The sequence below is a fragment of the Myripristis murdjan genome, chromosome 18, assembly GCF_902150065.1.
Source record: "Myripristis murdjan chromosome 18, fMyrMur1.1, whole genome shotgun sequence".
Taxonomy (NCBI): Eukaryota; Metazoa; Chordata; class Actinopteri; order Holocentriformes; family Holocentridae; genus Myripristis; species Myripristis murdjan.
The window spans coordinates 5,573,922-5,593,196 of NC_043997.1; the positions used below are offsets into that span (position 1 = coordinate 5,573,922).

Here is a 19,275-nt window from a genome sequence, read left to right on the forward strand (position 1 = left end):
GTCATTTTGGAAAATTCAAATTTAGTAGGAATTTCAAAATGGCAGTTGAATGGCACTGGGCAGCTCACAGTGTGAAGGGCAGTATGATTGCAAAATCTTTGAATGACTAAAAGAAGAAAAAAAAACACACAATGAGAATTTGTCCACTTACCAACAACAAGCTCCACAGTCATTTCTTTACCCAGTGAAGGAATGAAGCATCTGTATTTTCCTTCATCAGAGAGTTTGACTTCAGAGAGTTTCAGAGAAATGTCTCCGTCCTTCAGTTTGTCCATGAACAGAGACGTTCTGCCCTCGTAGGATGGGTGGTGATCAACTAGAAGTTCCACACCTTCACGCCACGTATGGACAAACTGGGGATTCAGGTCAGGTCTTGTCCACTCCACTGGCAGGGCACCAACATCCATGGCAGGTTCCAGGTGACACGGCAAGATGGTGTCATCACCAACTATTGCTACTATTGGCTGAGGTGGACCAATCAGCTGAGACTGACCTGGGAAGAAATTAATGTTTGTTTGTTTGTTTGTTTGTTTGTGTTTGTGTTTTTTTGTTTTTTTTGTTTGTTTGTTTTTTTTTTGCTGTGAGAATTGACTGAACAGGTGAAACACTATAAGGCGAAAACAAATATTACTGTGTTTTCTACTTAAACTGTACAGAGCAACAAGTCCTCCAACCAATACTATCACATAGCTTGTTTGTTCCAGCCCTCTGTTTCCTGAGGAAGCTCGCTGTTAGCTCGCCAGCTAGCCAGCTACTTGGTTAAGGTTAGGAGAAGGTCAGAGCTTTGGTTATGAAACCTTAGCTAACATTACCTTGCTAATGTTAGTGAACATTCACTAATATTAGCTAGGTAATGTTAGCTACCTAAAAATGAACTGACATCACATTAGATCTAAAGTCTCATCATGATCTTTTACCTGCAAACACACACCCCAAGGCCTTGTTCGTGTTTCTTAGTGTCACCTACCTGCACAGGTGTGTGTTAGAAAAAGAAACACTGAGGCGCTGAAGACACTGAGCTGAGATTTAACAGGCAGTCCTTCCTTCACATGAACCATGCTTGATTTCTGGAAACTGACAGAAACTAGGTTTTAATTGAAATCATCAATAATACACACTGTACAATGTGTTAAATCAATTTCTCTTGAAGCAATCAGAAATCAGACTAAGGCTAAGGAACCTAAGCACATGATAATTGCATAAAACATAAATTTTAAAAAATGACAATGGAAAGTTAAGAGGTGAGAGAATTATCATAAATCTTTGTGCTGTGGTGACAGAACCTCAAAACTGGACTGAAATAAAAACTGCAGAGAATGAGTCACTTACACCTCTGGTCCATTTGGGCAAAAAACATTTTGTCACAATAAGCTTTCACGGTTTATTTGTGTATTTATACAGCTCTTCTTGAATTTATTTTAATCTATCAATGTGCCTTGAACGTTCATGCTTCGTGTAACCTAGCAAACAGCCCCCTCTGTTCGTCAGTCCTTCATGCATTTTCAGGTCTGCATTTATCTAAGGAATTCTTTGTGAATTAAACTGAAATAAATCCTGATGTGGGAGACACATTTCAAACCTCACACTTACACAGTGTTGAAAAACAAACCAGATCACATTCTGTGGGTCCTTCACTGTGAAATATGAACAGAGTCTGAGGACAAAAGGCTACTTTCACTTTTATTTGCTGAGAGACTGCAAGGCACTCTTTTGTCTTCGACCGCACAAAATCACTTGTAGGCTCTTTAAATCTATTAAATACTGATGAAATTTCAATTGCAGTTATTGGGTATCATATTCATGCATATACAGCTTTGAGTGTGATTAAACAGCTGAGGTTCACAGAAGACGTTTGACTTTGACTTTTATTCCAGCAAATAGGCAACAATGATTTTCTTTTGATTACAACTTTGGTTAATCATGTCCAGAATATTTAATGTATTCATAAAGAAAAAAAAAAAAAAAAAACTCCGTACATACCTGCAGCAACGTCTCACAGATTCACCATAGAGGAAAGAAAACCATGGGGTCAAAGTCCTCAATAAAAAATAAGCTATAAAACAAAGTAAAGGACACTCCTCCTGCTGACCTGCACAGGCGGGAAGGTTTGCTTTGTTTTTATTTCCCTGTCTGTCTGCTGCAGCCCAGATTAATGTGCATGTCTGGATTTTAGACTATAATAATACTTTGATAATGAAAACATTTATGACTTTTTATATCATAATTGAAGACTGCTGTGGTTGTGCGATTTGTGGATATGTAAACAAAAAAGGTTTAACTAATAATAACTCATTTCATTCCAGGTTTGGTGCTGATATTTGTGGTCTGAAGCCAATGACAACTAGAATTTCTTTCTTATTTATTTATTAATTCAGTGCAACCATTGTATTACAGCAGAATTCCAGTTGTTCACGTGGATGTTTATTATTTTCAGGAACTATGACACCTTTATAAAGGTATCATAGTTTTTAATGTAATCATCGATAACACAGTAATTCAAACTAATTCAAACTAAAGAAAATTATGAGGTTTTGTGAGTTTTCACTCATAAATCTTTGTGCTCAAAAAACTGGACTGATAAAAACAGCAGGAACTGAGTTACTGACACCTCTGGTTCACTTGGGCCAACAATTATATTGTCACAATAACCTTATCTGTTTATTTGCTTATTTTATTTTATTCCATTTCATTTTGTTTGATTTCATTTTATATTGGAATAAAGCTGTTCTTGAGTTTATCAATGTACCGATTTTACCTTGGGTAAGAATAACCTATCAAACAGCGCCCTCTGCTGGTCAGTCCGTAAAGCATGTTCAGGTCATGTTCAGGTCTGTGTCTTTATGAATTAAAATGAAATAAATCCTGACGTCGTAGGAGACAAATTTCAAACCTAACACTTGCACAGTATTGAATTTAGTTGTGATGACAGAGCAGCTTTTATTCCAACAAGTAGGCAACACTGTTTTTCTTTTAATTAAATCTCAAGTGAATCATGTATAGTTTGTTTAATGTATATTTTTTTTAAAAAAGAAAAGAACACAGTACATACCTGCTGCAATGTCTCACAGTCACTGCCGAGAAGGAAATGTGGCCAGAGCCATGAATAAAAAGATAAGCAATGAAAGAAAAAAAAAAAAACAAGTAAACTCTTCCTGCTGACATGCACAGGGCTGTCATGCATGCTCACTTTCCTGTTTATCTGCAAGAGATTTAAGTGCACGTCTACATTTTAGACTATGATAATAGAGTAAAATTGAAAACATGCATGTCACTATTGATCATTAATTAATAAGCTGACTGTATTTGTTGATTTAGGGACATGTAAAAAAAAAAAAAAAAAAAAAAAAAAAAAAAAGTTGGACTCTTACTGTTTCTTTTAGGCCAATTCCGGTGCAGATAGAGACAATTCTTGTGACATTTCTTATTTATTTATTCAATGATTTACAGATTCTTTCATTCCTTTAGTCTTACCACAAAGTTATAGCTGTACTGTGAAATAGGAAACTACAGTTCTCTATAAAATCTCACAAAGGTTAAATTCTCCAAAGTTCCTCTAAATCAGATCAGGATTATCTCCTCACAGCACAGAAAGTCTTGATCAGAACTGATTTTAAAAGGTGCTGGTGGTCGTCTCTCCTTTTGAGGATCCATCTTTGTAGAAAACAATGAAGCAGCTGATCTGCACAGCATCAGACTCTCTGCTTCTCTCTTCTTCAAATCCATGAGGGATTTCTCTAGCTGCTCTCCCTCCCTCTCTGTTTCTTGACCACGGACTGATTTAAGGCTCCTCTTTTCCTTAAATATTCTGAGTATCTTCATGTGGATTTTCTTTTGCTTCTCCTCTTCCCTCTTCCTCTCTGGCATTCTGGTAACTTCACCCTCTTTCCTCTGACGTGCCTTTTCTGTTACTACCTGTGCTTCTTTTGTTAGCTGCTCTCCCAACGCAACCTCATCTTTCTCCTGCTGCTCTTGCAGATGTTTGTTTTTTCTCTTGTTAAAATCCACACTGGATTTCACTCCCTGCTGCTGATCCAACTTCATCTTTCAAACTCCAACCAATTTGTGTCCCCAAGGGGGGGCAGTTAGTTTTCCAACAAGAACACATACACAAACAAGCACACAAGGATACAAATATACATAAATTTAAGTAAATATAAGTAAATACATATAAATAATTTTTTTTGATCTGATACCACGGTTCCCATACCAGCACAACAACAAAAAGGTGAGCACAAATTCAATACAAGATTCATAAAAAAAAAAAAGGGTCATGAGGGTCCGATCCACATGGAAGAAGGACTTCTTGCAAAGCATGTCAGTGTTGTCATTAAAATTCAAGTTTTTTATCAATAACAGTCCCCAGGTACTGACTCGACCACCTGCCCCTTGGTAATAGTTGGGGAGGATGAAGGTTGCTGCCTGAAGTCAATGGACATGGCCTTAGTTTTGGTGACTCTCTTTCTCTCTCCCTCGTCTTTCTGTTCCACTGTTTCCTTCAACTTCGTGTTGATTTGCTCCCTCTGATTCTCTGTTTCCTCTCCCTGCCTGTTGTTTCAGTAACATTGCCTATTTTGCTTTCCAGTGCTTTCTCCGTCTCCCGTAACCAGTTCTGAAGATTTGCCTTTCTTTTCTCCAGATCATCTTTGGCCTCTAAAAGAAACATCTTGTCTTCATCTTCCTCTTTCTCTGCTGCAGTTTGTTGTTTTTTTAAGTCTGTATTTTTTCTCATATTATGTTTTCTTGTATCTGCCATCTTAAGCTTCTTGTCGTTTTCCTCCCTCTGTCTCTCTGCCTCTTTGAGTAGTGACTGGATGGTCTCCCTCTGCTCCTCCAGTTCAGCGATTTCTTTCTTTTGCTGCTCCCCCAGAACATTTTCATTTTCCATCTCCAGATCATCTCTTTTTCCCTCCATCAGGCACTGAAGTTCTATGTTATCACTTATGACTTTGGTCTTCTCTTCTCCTGTCTGTCCAGCTTCATCCTCACGGTGCATCTGGGTCTCTGTGTTGCACACAGACACAATAAACTGCATTAGATAAATTTTATTGAGATATATGGATCTACAACAGACATGTGCTGGTGACGATAAGTTGTGATTGAAATTAGAGCACAGGCAGTCATTTACATGCTCTATAGAAGCGTATTAAGTCCAACTGAGGTATAAGCCATAAAAAATGACACATTTTCCCCCAAATTGAAGCCTGCCATGAAATTAAACTGAACCCAGGACGTTTTTTTTCTTCTCCTTATCACAATAATTTCTTTGGAAAACAGTAAGATTTAAATAATGTTATAACAAGAACTGAAAAATTACGCAGTGACCGTTGGGTAAAACTTCTTCTTACACTGAGTGAGGGAAATGGAGGAAATTTCATTTTAAACTGTCACTATACTCGCACTGTGAGAGAAACACGACATGAAGAACAGAGAAGAAAAAATGAATTTGTGACTCACTGATTTTGTTTTGCCTCCATTTCCACACAACAAAGACAACAGCAACAAAACACAGGAAGACAACAGACAAACCAATGGCGTCAGAAACAACAGGAGACAGGATGAAATCATCTGAAATAATAAAACAAAGAAGAGCATGGCATTTGTATAAAACTAATGTGATCAAGTGCCCGTGTCACAGATTCATCAAAACCCTTCTGACCTGGAAAGTGGATGTGTGTGTCCCTGGTCTGGTTGATGCTGAGCTGCTGAACCCTGCAGGTGAAGCTGTTGCTGTGGCTCTTCTCCACAGTCACTCTGCTGCTGACAGTATAGAGGCCATCAGGACCTCTGACTGTCTCTGGAGCTCCAGCAGAGAGGAGCTTTCCCTCAGCGTCCAGCCAAAACAGCTCAGGCTCTGGGTACCAACCTTTACTTTCACACTCTAAAACCACTCCACTGCTGCTTTTGGTCACATTGAGGACAGGAGAGGAGGCAGCACCTGATGAGGAGGGAGATGGAGGGATACAATTAGTGGCTCAAATGGAAATGGTACATGACATTTGCAACAGCATCCAGGAAACAAATGTAAGTCGATATAATTTTCCCCAAGGTGGGTGTGTGTGTGTGTATGTGTGTGTGTGTGTGTGTGTGTGTGTGTGTGTGTGTGCCTTTTAAAGTAATGATTGTGCCTTGTGTAATTAAAAAAAGCGAACACAATGAAAATTTGTCCACTTACCAACAACAAGCTCCACAGTCATTTCTTTACCCAGTGAAGGAATGAAGCATCTGTATTTTCCCTCATCAGAGAGTTTGACTTCAGAGAGTTTCAGTGAAACGTCTCCATGCTTCAGTTTGTCCATGAACAGAGACGTTCTGCCTTTGTAGGATGGGTGTTGATCAATCAGAAGTTCCAGACCTTCACGCCACACATGGACAAAGCTGGGCTTCAGGTCATGTCTCGTCCACTCCACAGCCCTGGCAGTGACATCCCTGGCAGGCTCCAGGTGGCATGGCAAAGTGACGTCATCACCAAGTATCACCACTATTGGCTGAGGTGGACCAATCAGCTGATACTGACCTGGGAAGAAACAGGTATGTTTTGTATTTCTGCCTCTGAGAACTGACAGAGCTGATTCAGCTCTGTAAGGCTTTGGGTCCATCACAACACACTCTTGGCAGCGCCAAGAAGTGCTAAAGAAGTGCTGAAGTGCTAATCATTGCTGCTGCACATGGTGTGCACCTTCTGAAAGCTGACAGTATATGACATTTACAGTGTTCTGCACCGAGCTGATCTGACTGTGGTTCTCCAGGACATTAATGAAGGCTGAGCTACAAGACTGCAGCCAAAATGGTCACATAGCGTGCCTTGTCTTTTTGGAAAGTTCAAATTTAGTAGGAATTTCAAAATGGCAGTCGAATGGCATTGGGCAGTTCAGAGTGTGAAGGGCTATATGATTGTAAAAATAGGATTGTTTGTTGCAAAACCAATGTTTGAATGACTAAAAGAAGAAAAAAAAACATACAGTAAGAATGACTTACCAACAACAAGCTCTACAGAAGTTTCTTTACCCAGTGAAGGAATGAAGCATCTGTATTTTCCCTCATCAGAGAGTTTCACTTCAGAGAGTTTCAGTGAAACGTCTCCATGCTTCAGTTTGTCCGTGAACAGAGACGTTCTTCCCTTGTAGGACGGGTAGTGGTGAACTATAAGGTCCACACCTTCTCGCCACACATGGACGAAGCTGGGCTTCAGGTCAGGTCTCGTCCACACCACTGTCCTGCCAATAACAGCCACGGCAGGTTCCAGGTGGCACGGCAAGATGGTGTCATCGCCAACTATTGCTACTATTGGCTGAGGTGGACCAATCAGCAGAGACTGACCTGGGAAGAAATTAAACTTTGTTTTGTTTTGTTTTGTTTTGTTTTGTTTTGTTTTGTTTTGTTTTGTTTTGTTTTGTTTTGTTTTGCTATGAGAATTGACTGAACAGGTGAAACACCGTAAGGCTATAACACATATCACCATCTTTTCTACTTAAATTGAACGGAGCAACAAGTCCTCCAACCCAAACTACCACATAGGTTGTTTGTTCCAACCCTCTGATACAACCCAAAGGACCGTTTCCTGAGGAAGTTTGCTATTAGCTCACCAGCTCAGTATTAGCTAGGTAATGCTAGCTACCTAAAAATTAACTTACATCACATTAGATCTAAAGTCTCATCATGATCTTTTTACCTGCAAACACACACTTCAAGGCATTGCTGGTGTTCACTTACCTGCACAGGTGTGTGTTAGAAGAAGAAACACTGAGGCGCTGAAGACACTGAGCTGAGATTTAACAGGCAGTCTTTCCTCATGATGAACCATGCTTGACTTCTGGAAACTGACAGAAACTAGATAGATAGATAGATAGATACTTTATTCATCCCGAAGGAAATTCGCAAGTTTAATGGAAGTTTTAATGGAAATCATCAATAATACACACTGTACAATGTGTTGAACCAATTTCTCTTGAAGCAATCAGAAATCAGATGAAGACTAAGAATCCTAAGCACATAATAATCACATAAAACATAAAAAATAAATAAATAAATAAAATAACAGGAAAGTTAAGAGGTGTCATGACTATCAAATCTATCAAACAGCGCCCTCTGCTGATCAGTCCTGTATGCTTTTTCAGGTCTGTGTTTATCCCAGGAATTCTTTATGAATTAAACTTAAATAAATCCTGACATGGGAGACATATTTCAAACCTAACACTTACACAGTGTTGAAAAACAAACCAGATCACATTCTGTGGGTCCTTCACTGTGAAATATGAACAGAGTCTGAGAACAACAGGATACTTTCACTTTCATTTGCTGAGAGACTGCAAGGCACTCTTTTGTCTTCGACTGCACAAAATCACTTGGAGTCTCTTTAAAATATTAAATACTGATTAAATTTCAATTTCAGTTCTTGGGTATCATATTTCATGCATATACAGCTTTGAGTGTGATTAAACAGCTGAGGTTCACAGAAGATGTTAGACTTTGGCTTTTATTCCAACAAATACGCAATACTGGTTTTCTTTTGATTAAAACTTAGGCGAATCATGTAGAGATTATTTCATGTAATCATAAAAAAAACTCTGTACATACCTGCAGCAACGTCTCACAGAGTCATAGAGTCATGGAGAAGGGAAAATCATGTGGTCAAAGTCCTCAATAAAAAAAAAAAAAAAAAAAAAAAAGCTATACAACCAAGTAAAGGACATTCCTCCTGCTGACCTGCACAGGCGGGAAGGTTCCTTTGTTTTTATTTCCCTGTCTGTCTGCTGCAGCCCAGATTAATGTGCATGTCTGGATTTTAGACTATAAGAACACATTAATACTGAAAACATGCATGAACACTTTATATCATAGCTCAACACTGCTGAGTGTATTTGTTATTTTACAATTTTGTGGATGTGTAAACAAAAAAAAAGTTGGACTCATACTGACTTTGACTCATTTCAGCCCAGTTTCTGAAGCCACTGACAGCAAGAATTTCTTTCTTATTCATGCATTTAGTGCAACCATTATTTTACAGCAGAATTACGGTTGTTCCCACGGATGTTTATCATTTTCAAGGTATCATAAAAAACATTGAAACCATCACTTGGAAACTAAAACTCTTCATTAAATCTCATACAAATTAAATTCTCAGCTCTTCAGTAAAGAATGACCCACGATGTTCAGTGGCAGGGAAACTTTTAGATACATAATAAAACTGCACACAACATGAGGGGAAAAACATGCAATTTGCCTGTATTTAATCTTGCAGAATACAGACTCATAACCCGTATGACAGTGAACTTTGGACTTGCCCGTTGCTAGGTAACCGATACTGAATATCACTATCATAAAATACTACAGGCACCGATCACATCGAAAGTCCATGAAACATGAGCCACAACAGTGTGACTTTGTTCCCAACGGAATGGAAGCGTTCATCAAAAAAAAAAAAAAAAATCATACAGTTTACAGGGTTGCATCAGATATTGTCTGAAAAAAAAAATCACCAGCGAGGATAATGAAGGTATATTTAGTGAAGGTATGTTTAGTCATTCATTCACAATGACCCAAGTTCTGTGTATTTACTGATACACAAATAAACAAAATGAAGCTCACAAGGAAAACTTGATAAAGAGCAAAGACAGCCTTACTCACCAAGGAACGATTACATAAAAAAACATTACATAAAAAGAAGACAATAAGCAATGTGACCAAAAATAAAAAAATACAAACATAAATACCATCCAATGAAAACTGTAAACATACAGTATCTAAACTAAACAATTGTGATGTGACATTGGGATTGAAAATGGTCTTCTTATTTATCATCACACGTTCATTCATTCATTCATCTTTCCAAACCCTAAAGATCAGTTGATGGAGATCCTCATTTACAACACGGACTGTACAAACAAGTTAATTAAATCTAATAACAACAATCTATTAAATTAAATTAAAGCAGTTTCAACAGTTAAATGATAGGATTTTATTCTTTCTCTGGTTTTCCTGCTTTTTGCTTCTTGGATCTTAAATCAACAGCACAGAAAGGCTTCATCAACAGTTTTAACACACACACACACACACACACACACACACACACACACACATACAGTGAACGGTTGAAGTCACTGCACTTTCCTGAACAGCTGCAGTGACCAAACTCTGCTGCTGCTCTTGCTTTGAAATTCTGAAGACTCATAAAAAAGAAGATAAATGAGCCAAACTTTAATCTCCAGATGTGCTGCACATCTAGTGGGATTTGAACTGGTGCTGACAGCTTATAGAAAGAAAAAAAAATATCCCAATAAAAACCTTCAACCCCCAAATCTCCAAACCAATGAAAGATCAGGATGAACTGGGAAACTGAAAGGACAAGGATGAACAGGTTGGTCATTTTAAAGCCAGTTTCTAACTGTACTGTATCGGCTGCAGCCCTACAACCCAATAGGTCACTGAAAACAAATTTAAATGCTGCGTGTAGGTCAGCTGGAGGCTGTTAGTCCAGTGTGGATTTATTAAATCCTTTATGAAATTCAGCAATCACTTTCTGTATCTCATCACATGCCCCCTTCAGGTGCTTTATCTTTTCTGCTTTGTTGCGGAAAATCAAACTCGATCCAACTTCCGTTTGCTCTCTCTCAAGTTGTGCTCTTCTGTCAATTAGAGCCCTGTAAGTCTTTCGTATACACAGTTTGTATTCATTTTCATTTTTGTCAGCAGCTTCTTTCTGTGTTTTCATTTCCTGGAGGTTTCTCTCCTTCTCCTCCAGCTGTGATTTGAGTGTCTCTATTTGTTTCTCCAGTTCCTGTTTCTCTTTATTCTCTTGCCTCTGTTGCTCTTCAAGTTTTGAATTTTTTGTGTCTGCTTCTCTGTTTCTTTCTCTGCCCATCAGAACCTCACGTTCCACGTTGTTTCTCACAGATTTAGTCTTGTCTCCTTCTCTCTGCTGGGTCTTGGTCTCTGTGTGAAAACAGAAGCAGGAAACAGTGTTAAAGCTGAAAGTCAAACCTGCTTTACAGTGTTGACCTTTTGTGGAGAAAAAGGTGAGAAACTGAAGACAGATAAAGGAGCACAGCAGACGTGTGATGTTAAAGCTAAAATATATGATTTTACAGTGAAATGACAGCATTATGGATGTAATTGGAAAATATTTCTGCCAGTTTGGACTACATAATTTAATTTAATTTTATTTAATTTAATTTCATGGTTTTGGTGTGTTCTAGGACTGTTGTCCGCCTGAGTAGCATTTTCAACCTATCTGCAAAGTCTGTTTTTTTTTTTTGTTTGTTTTTTTTAGTTGAGAAGCAGGAATAATAAACAGCAGAATCATGAGAGACATGCAACGCTGTTGGTCCTTGAACCCCTGATTAAAAAATACATACAACCCATTTAGTTGCCTCAAAGGAACATATTACAGCAAATGAAGCGTTTTAGTGTACAATGTACATGAAATGAACATATTTACTGACAAAATGACTGTTGGCTTGAAAGTAAAAATCAACTTGGAAAGATGTGGTTACTTTTTTTTCTCTACAATAAAATCTTATTAATCACAAGCATTTTTGTGTTGCCAGTTTTTTTTTTTTCCTTTTAACTGAATAATTACTGATGTGTGTGTTTTATTGATGTTTTGTAATGAAATCCTACATATTAATATTATTATGAAAAGCTGTGATAATAAGTTCACATTACAAAATGAGAAGAAAAATTACCAAGTTTGTTTTGTCTCCATTTATAAACGAAAAAGGCAATTCCAAGACACAAGAAGACAACAGCAAAGCTGATGACGATATGAGCAGCAAGACAATTAGAAACAGCTGTAGGTGTGTCAATGAAGAAATCATCTGAAACGATAAAACACAGAACAGCATGGATTTTATGTAAAACATGATGTCAGTTGTTCATAGTTGATAATGTAATGCCATAAATAAAAAACAAAAAAAAAAAAACAGTTTTACTTTGAATATGAATCGTCATCTCCCTGCTCTGGTTGATGCTGAGCTGCTGAACCCTGCAGGTGAAACTGTTGCTGTGGCTCTTCTCCACAGTCACTCTGCTGCTGACAGTATAGAGGCCATCAGGACCTCTGACTGTCTCTGGAGCTCCAGCAGAGAGGAGCTTTCCCTCAGCGTCCAGCCAAAACAGCTCAGGCTCTGGGTACCAGCCTTTACTTTCACACTCTAAAACCACTCCACTGCTGCTTTTGCTCACGTTGAGGACAGGAAAGGAGGCAGCACCTGATGAGGAGGGAGATGGAAGGATAAAATTAGTGGCTCAAATGGAAATGGGGTGTGGAAAAAAGCATTCACATTGAGAATTTGTCCACTTACCAACAACAAGCTCCACTGTAGTTTCTTTAGACAGTGTAGGAATAAAGCATCTGTATTTTCCTTCATCAGAGAGTTTCACTTCAGAGAGTTTCAGTGAAACGTCTCCATGCTTCAGTTTGTCCATGATCAGAGACGTTCTGCCCTTGTAGGACGGATGTTGATCAATCAGAGGATCCGGACCATTACGCCACACATGGACAAAGCTGGGCTCCAGGTCTGGTCTTGCCCACTCCACTGTCCTGGTACTGACATCCCAGGCAGGCTGCAGGTGGCATCGCAAAGTGACATCATCACCAAGTATCGCCACTATTGGTTGAGGAGGACCAAGCAGCCTAGGCTGACCTGGGAAGAAACAGGTTTGTTTTGTATTTCTTCCTCTGAGAACTGCCAGAGCTGATTCAGCTCTGTGAGGCTTTGTGTGTGAATGGAAATGAAACAAGTATTAATCATTGCTGCTGCACATGGTGTGTACCTACTGAAAGCTGACAGTACATGACATTCATGGTGTTCTGCACCGAGCTGATCTGACTGTGGTTTTCCAGGACATTAATGAAGGCTGAGCTACAAGACTGCAGCCAAAATGGTGGCATAGCATGCCTTGCCTTTTTGGAAAGTTCAAATTTGACTTTGTCACATTCATGCAAGGGCACAGCTAGCATGCAGCACATCCACTGACTGACAGGTAAAACGTTTTTATTAGGTGTTTTAGCTTGAGTTTGAGTGTGTTATTCTGTGAACACGTATGTATGTGGTTTACAAGCAAAATGTGTTGATCTGAAAAGATTCCATGTGGCACATATTGTGACGTTTTGTCTTTAAAAATGCCAAAATGACTTTCTGGGTGTGTTTTTCTGTAGTTTACCTGCACACGAGTGTGTTAGAAGAAAAAAGACCAAAATGTGATGGAAATCCAAGGAGAAGATGCTGAGCTGAGACTTAAGGGACAGTCCATCCTTCAGGTGAAGCATCCTTAACTTCTGAAAATCGACATGAATCAAATGTAAAGTGTTAATTCACAAAAAAAACATGTCAAGAAAAAATATTTACATATACATATACATATATATACATATAGATATTTATATATACAAATGAATGAATGCATGCCTGAGTATGCAACCAATACAGAAGCAGGCCTAGCTGTCCTTCTAGATCATCCACCTTTACGCTGCAGGTAATGTGCAGCATAACAACCAACCAGTCGCTCAGAGTGAGCGCCGAAAAAATAATGTAAGAAGTAATTTAGCCAACAGCCCGCCTTGCTGGTTAATCCATTAATGGACAAGTTTATGTAATTTTAAATAGACCCAAATGTGAATCCAAACGCCGTTGTTTCATAACTTGTTTGCTTAAAGCAGAAGTAAGCACTTTCACTTACTGTGAACGACAAAATTACTATTAACTCTGTATCCCACGTGTAATTTTGTGGTTATTTCAAGGTTATTATTGTTACTATGAATGCATGCATATGAGAAAATCTGTTAAAAATGACTTTTAAAAAAATGATAATGACAAAAACATACATACCTGTTGTACGTCTGCTCAAGTCACCTCCAGCTGCCTCAGAGGAAAGTAAACTGCATGGCCAAAGTCCTCAAATAAAACAATAAAAAATAATAATTTAAAAAATAGTCACGCCTTCATACTGCCACTTAATTTGTGTTTGTGCTTTTCTGCCTGCAGCCCAGATTAATGCACATGTCTGTTAGATTACAGCTGCATCAAACACCAGGGGGACTTAAGTATAGCCTGCATAAGGCCTTTAAATAAAGAATTAATTTAGGGAATAAATAATAAAACATGCAAAGTCACCTCAGAGGAAAGGAAGCTACATGGCCATAGTCCTCAAATAAAACAATAAAAAATATGTTGGCCAGCTGCATGCCAGGTGGTAATATAATATCTAGAAAGACTGTTTTTAAAGAAAATAAGATTTCAGGGCATGAAATTTGATTTCATTCCTGACATCAGCTAATGTAATCAAGTACGTTTCCAAGCTGTATCCACCACTTTAGTCTGGTTACACTTTTAATTTTCTGTTCTTGCTCTGTGAATGTGTGTAAACTTATTTAGTTAGTTAGGTAGTTTGTTGCATATTTATGTATCGTTAAACTGTTATATTTCTGCTTTTATCACAAGTTGAGAAGCTCAGTGTGTGCAATATAGATGTTATTCTTATTGTTTTGTTAATACTATGTGTGACTACATGTGTGCATTGTCCTGTGCATTGTAACAAAAACTAAAACTGCTGATTTACTGCAGGGGGCAGAGTAGCACTTCTTTCATGTGTTTACCTGCATGAGTGAGTGAGGGGGTGTAGGTTTGTGAGAGGAGTGAAAGAGAGGAAGGATGAGTGTGTGTGTGTGTGTGTGTGTGTGTGTGTGTGTGTGTGTGTGTGCGTGTGTGTGTGTGCGTGCGTGAGAGAGAGAGATCGAGAGAGAGAAAGAGAGAGAGAGAGAGAGAGAGAGAGAGAGAGAGAGAGAGAGAGGTTGATAAAACTTTATATCTATAAATTGTCCTTCAGTGTCCTGGATGTCTTGGGCTGCCAGTGAAACAAGGAAACCTTTGACTCTGCATGTTGAGTTTGTAGCTCAGCCTGTGAGGTGATTTCTGCCTCCAGAGCAGCTCTGCTCACCTCCTGACCTCGACCTTAGTTTTGCTGATGTATCAGCAGCAGAGATGAGCTGCACAGGAAGAGGAGGCAGCTCTGAGCTGATGTTCAGTCTGATGCTCAGACAGTCAGCAGCAAGACAGCATGGAGGTCACAGCTGTCTGCCTCACACTGGGTGAGTACCGACTCCCTGCTTCATCTCTCTGGAGCTTCACAAACCAGAAAACAAGGAGCCTGAAGTTGAAGTTGCCAGTCATGTGTCAAAGCTTTCAGAAATACTGATAGTTATAAATCACATAATGTATTGTTTGGCCTCTGGTTGAATCTCTGAATTTCCTGGATGTTAACAAAGGTGTCAAAAGGATATTAGGTATATTTATATTTAGATGTCAGCACACCTCTTATTAGCCTTCAGAGGATGTTCAGTTCGTTCTTTCTTTTGTTTACCTGTTATTAAGCCATATATCAGGTTTTTAGATCACCAGCATCACAGGTCACTATCTCCCTGTGTCTTCTTTTGTCCAGTTATGAATGTGTTGATGCTGCTGGTTGCACAAATTCAGCGTGGCTGTTATACTCAGAAAAGTGGTGAGTTGCCAATAAATAATCATCTGTGTGCAAATATATACATTATTAACATTTTTGTCAGCTTTTTGAGTAATACTTTGCTCTATTTGCAAACCAAAGCCAGGTTTATGTAAATATTCTGCTTGCAAATGTGACATGCCTGAAATATCTGTTGTGTCTCTCTGTGGATGCAGATTTTTTAAAAAAATGAATAAATGTACTTAATTGTGAACAAGCTGACCAAGTTTTGTATTTTGTAAAGAGTTCAGGCCCAAACCATGCTTAATAGGCTAAGATGAAATACCTGACTGTGCTTCTTGGCAAGAAAATCCAAGATTAAGAGGAAAACAGCCTGCATGGATTGTCTCAAAATATAAAACACAGAAAAAATTAACATCAATAGTTAATATTTTATCAAACTGCAAACAGAGTTACTAACTAGAAAACTGGACAGCCTATTTAGCTTGTGGTTAACAAAGTAAGTTTTAAAATAGCTTGCATTTCATTATTTCATTTAACTTTTATTTTTTGCAACACAGAGAGTCTTTCTTTCCTTTCATTTGGGAATAAAATCTCAGATTTCTCTCTGTCTCTTCCTCAGATGCAGCTCTTCTCCATGTTGATCCAAACAGACTGCAGCTCTTTCTTTACGAACCTGTGTCTTTTAATTGCGAGGGGCTTGATGGCTCCGCTGGATGGAGAGTGATGAGGAGGATCAGGGGAAAATTTAAAGCATGTCCCACTAACTGGGAAACATCGAATGGCTCCTCCTGCTCCATTGAAAGTGCTTATGCAGTGGACAGTGGAGAATACTGGTGTGAGAATGAAAAGGGAGCGATAAGCCACGCTGTCAACATCGCCATCACAGGTATGTTTATAGTAACTATGGTTTAATGCAAGCAGTACCACCACGTTATTATGGATATGACCTCAGTTCTGGACAGGACACACTGGCACTTTTTCTCATTCATTACCCATAAGCCCTCATCCAACCATAACCCTAACCAAGTGGGCTAATCTTGGCCAGAACTCTGGTGGGATTCCTAATAATGTACTCAAAATTTGAATACCACCGCCATTTTTAACACAAAAAAAGTAACACTCCAGGCTGAAAAATGCATGCCAAAACTATGAAAAATCTTTTTTGGTGCGTGAGGGCAGATATTCAAAAAAAAAAAAAAAAAAAAAAAGGAAAGGAAAGGAAAGGAAAAAGAAATACTGAAATGTACTGGCTCTCTTTCAGGTGACTTCAAGTTTTCAGGCTTTGTTAAAGGCTTTAAAAAGGGAGAGTGTTTAGTGAAAATGAGCTTCCCTGGCATCTAAAGTGCTCGAAGTGCTTCGTTTGGTCATCCTCATGCCTAAATTGTTAATTGCATGTGACAGGATTGTCAGTATAATATTTGTAAAACACATGTTGCTCAGTTGGCTCTGTGATCCTGGAGAGTCCTGTCCTCCCTGTGACGGAGGGAAGTGATGTCACTCTGCGCTGTAGGAACAAGACCACTCCCGCCAGCTTCAGAACTGAATTCTATAAAAATGGCGTCTTCATGAGGAGCAGCTTCACAGGAGAGACGACCATCCACAGCGTCTCCAAGTCTCATGAAGGTTTCTACAAGTGCAGCTTCTCTGACTCTGGAGAATCACCAGAGAGCTGGCTGGATGTCAGAGGTGACACATCACAATTTATGTTGACACGGTACTTTCCTTTTTCCATGACCATGTTTCATGCACTTGACTGAAAAATCTATATGAAATCTATATGAAATCAAGGAAATTGTTACATTCCATTGGCCTATTTTTTCTTTTTCTTTTTCCGAACAACATTTTCGACTCAACACTGGACTAAATGGCTTTCCAGATTTCTAGTGCAGAGAAAGGGGCTAAAAAAAAAAAAAAAAAAAAAAGTCATGTTCATGCCTGATCATGACCCGCCTCCTCAGCTAGCCTTGAGCTTGTCCTTAACTTTTGATGGCACCACACAAACTGCAACAAATATTAAAATACTGTAACAAACGGTAACAAATAACAGGATGTTTTAAGTGCTTTTCTTTACACCTGTATCTAACCTAACACAGTGTAAGTCAACCAATGGAAGGACGGCAAGAAAAAAATAAATATCAGCCATTTTAAATGAAGATATGATACATGTGCGAGCACCGTTTGTTGATTCTGAAATTTGCTTGAAGTAGATTTCACTTTTACTGCCTCCCTTTTACCGCTACACTTGTAATATTTTTATTTGACCTCCAACGCTCCAAAATTTTCAAAATGTTTCAAAGCATGAAGATACATGTCTCCTTGAATTAGAGCACGGTCTGCCATCTGTGCAACACTTCACAAGGATACTCATCCTTCCCCAAAGCTGCACGTTTCAGTGTTAATACACAACCATGTCTCACACCATATATATATGCTCTATGTTTTCCAGCCCTTCATAAAGAGGCTCATCCGTTCCCATGGACTGTTGTCACTGCTGTACCTGTGGCTCTGCTGTTGGTGGTCGGCCTGGTGGCACTGCTTTACTTTGGGAGACACAAAGGTACTGATTTTTTTTTTTAATTTATTTATTTTAATGTATACGATGAGGGTTACAAAGTTTGTGAGTTTGGTCTGTGGGATTAATCTTTTTTATTTTCATCACATAGCACTGGGAGAATTGATGCCGAGGACTTTTGCAGCTAATTCCTCTGCTAACTCCTGCTGAACCAACAACCTGTTAATGATCAATATTGGTCTTTTTTTCCTATCATGACCTCCAGTTGCGGTCTGCCGTTCCTTACAGACGCAAACCCTGGGATCAGAGTCGGGACAAGCCCATCGATCAGGTGAGCAGCACCAAACACACATCAGTGCACTGGTTCGCTGTTATTGAAATGATCTTATCCTTTCTACCTTCCTATGCTGCAACCATGCATGTATGAATCTGAACAAGCAATTTAGAATGGCGACAAAAGGTGTTTTAACCATTTTACAAATTTAAGGTTGTGATTCTTAGCATGTCAGTGTGGGAACAAAGATCATGTAAAAAAAAATTGTACATATTTCTGCTTTAGAGGACAGTGAAAGATGGACAGGGGGGAAGTGAGAGGACGTTGATATGAAGTAAAGAACCTGGGCTGTAATCAAACTCAACTTCCCCCGCTTCTAGTGTTAATTGATCTTTTGATTGATCCTTTCAAAATAAAATAATGCCACCACTGCACACAGGAATGACTCACAAAAATCCCGGTGTGATGTTGATGCCAGTAGTTGTGACGTGATCATAAACGATTGCTCATGTCAAAGTACTGATTTGACCAGAGGTAGCAAAGCTGTAAGCTCACCCAACTTCCGTTCAAGGAAAAAGAAAAAAAAACTACTAGCCATTAATGTTATTTGTTTTATGTCGGTATGCTCAATTGTCCATTAACTGGAACTGGAATTCATACAATAGTCCAAATGTAGTAATCCCACTGTGTATCACTCACATATACGCAAACCCGGATTACATGTGTACGTTAGGGTTAGGGTGGATTTGGACATGAGCACAACGGATGTCACAAACTTCATATGGTGAAGTTTCGTGGAATTTTGATTTAAAAAAAAAAATTAAAAAAAAAAAAACAGATTTATGGCAGAAGGAGTTTCAAACAAGATATTAAAGGTGTTTCCTGAAAGAAGCAGGACCGACAGACTGTGTGGCTACTTCCCAATCACCATCACTACTTTATTGATTATGTCATATTTTGCGCAGTGACTGATTTGACAAGTACACGTGTTTTAATGCGTTTTTGTTTTTGTTGCTTCCTTTTTCTTATT

General features: G+C 38.8%; 2 protein-coding genes across 2 annotated transcripts; both read right to left on the minus strand.

Annotated features, from left to right (window-relative positions):
• Positions 1-5,387: 5,387 nt before the first annotated feature.
• On the minus strand, positions 5,388-7,801 carry LOC115377045 (butyrophilin-like protein 10). Its single transcript, XM_030076898.1, has 6 exons — positions 7,711-7,801; positions 6,976-7,317; positions 6,173-6,514; positions 5,657-5,935; positions 5,527-5,565; positions 5,388-5,398 (listed from the first exon to the last, which is right to left on the minus strand). The coding sequence occupies exons 1-6, from the start codon at positions 7,799-7,801 to the stop codon at positions 5,388-5,390; spliced, it is 1,104 nt and encodes a 367-aa protein (XP_029932758.1).
• Positions 7,802-10,884: 3,083 nt separating this feature from the next.
• On the minus strand, positions 10,885-12,802 carry LOC115377046 (butyrophilin subfamily 2 member A2-like). Its single transcript, XM_030076899.1, has 5 exons — positions 12,772-12,802; positions 12,300-12,641; positions 11,935-12,206; positions 11,785-11,820; positions 10,885-10,929 (listed from the first exon to the last, which is right to left on the minus strand). The coding sequence occupies exons 1-5, from the start codon at positions 12,800-12,802 to the stop codon at positions 10,885-10,887; spliced, it is 726 nt and encodes a 241-aa protein (XP_029932759.1).
• Between the last annotated feature and the right edge of the window lie 6,473 nt (positions 12,803-19,275).

Excerpts from the sequence above, each read along its gene's own strand:
- LOC115377045 (XM_030076898.1), bottom strand. The coding sequence starts at position 7,801 with ATGGTTCATCATGAGGAAAGACTGCCTGTTAAATCTCAGCTCAGTGTC. Across the intron at positions 6,515-6,975 it reads TTCTGTAGAGCTTGTTGTTG|GTCAGTATCAGCTGATTGGT; the intron begins GTAAGTCATTCT and ends GTTTCTTCCCAG. Across the intron at positions 5,566-5,656 it reads CACACACATCCACTTTCCAG|ATGATTTCATCCTGTCTCCT; the intron begins GTCAGAAGGGTT and ends TTATTATTTCAG.
- LOC115377046 (XM_030076899.1), bottom strand. The coding sequence starts at position 12,802 with ATGAATGTCATGTACTGTCAGCTTTCAGTAG. Across the intron at positions 12,207-12,299 it reads TACAGTGGAGCTTGTTGTTG|GTGCTGCCTCCTTTCCTGTC; the intron begins GTAAGTGGACAA and ends CCTCCTCATCAG. Across the intron at positions 10,930-11,784 it reads TCATTGACACACCTACAGCT|AGACCAAGACCCAGCAGAGA; the intron begins GTTTCTAATTGT and ends GTTTTCACACAG.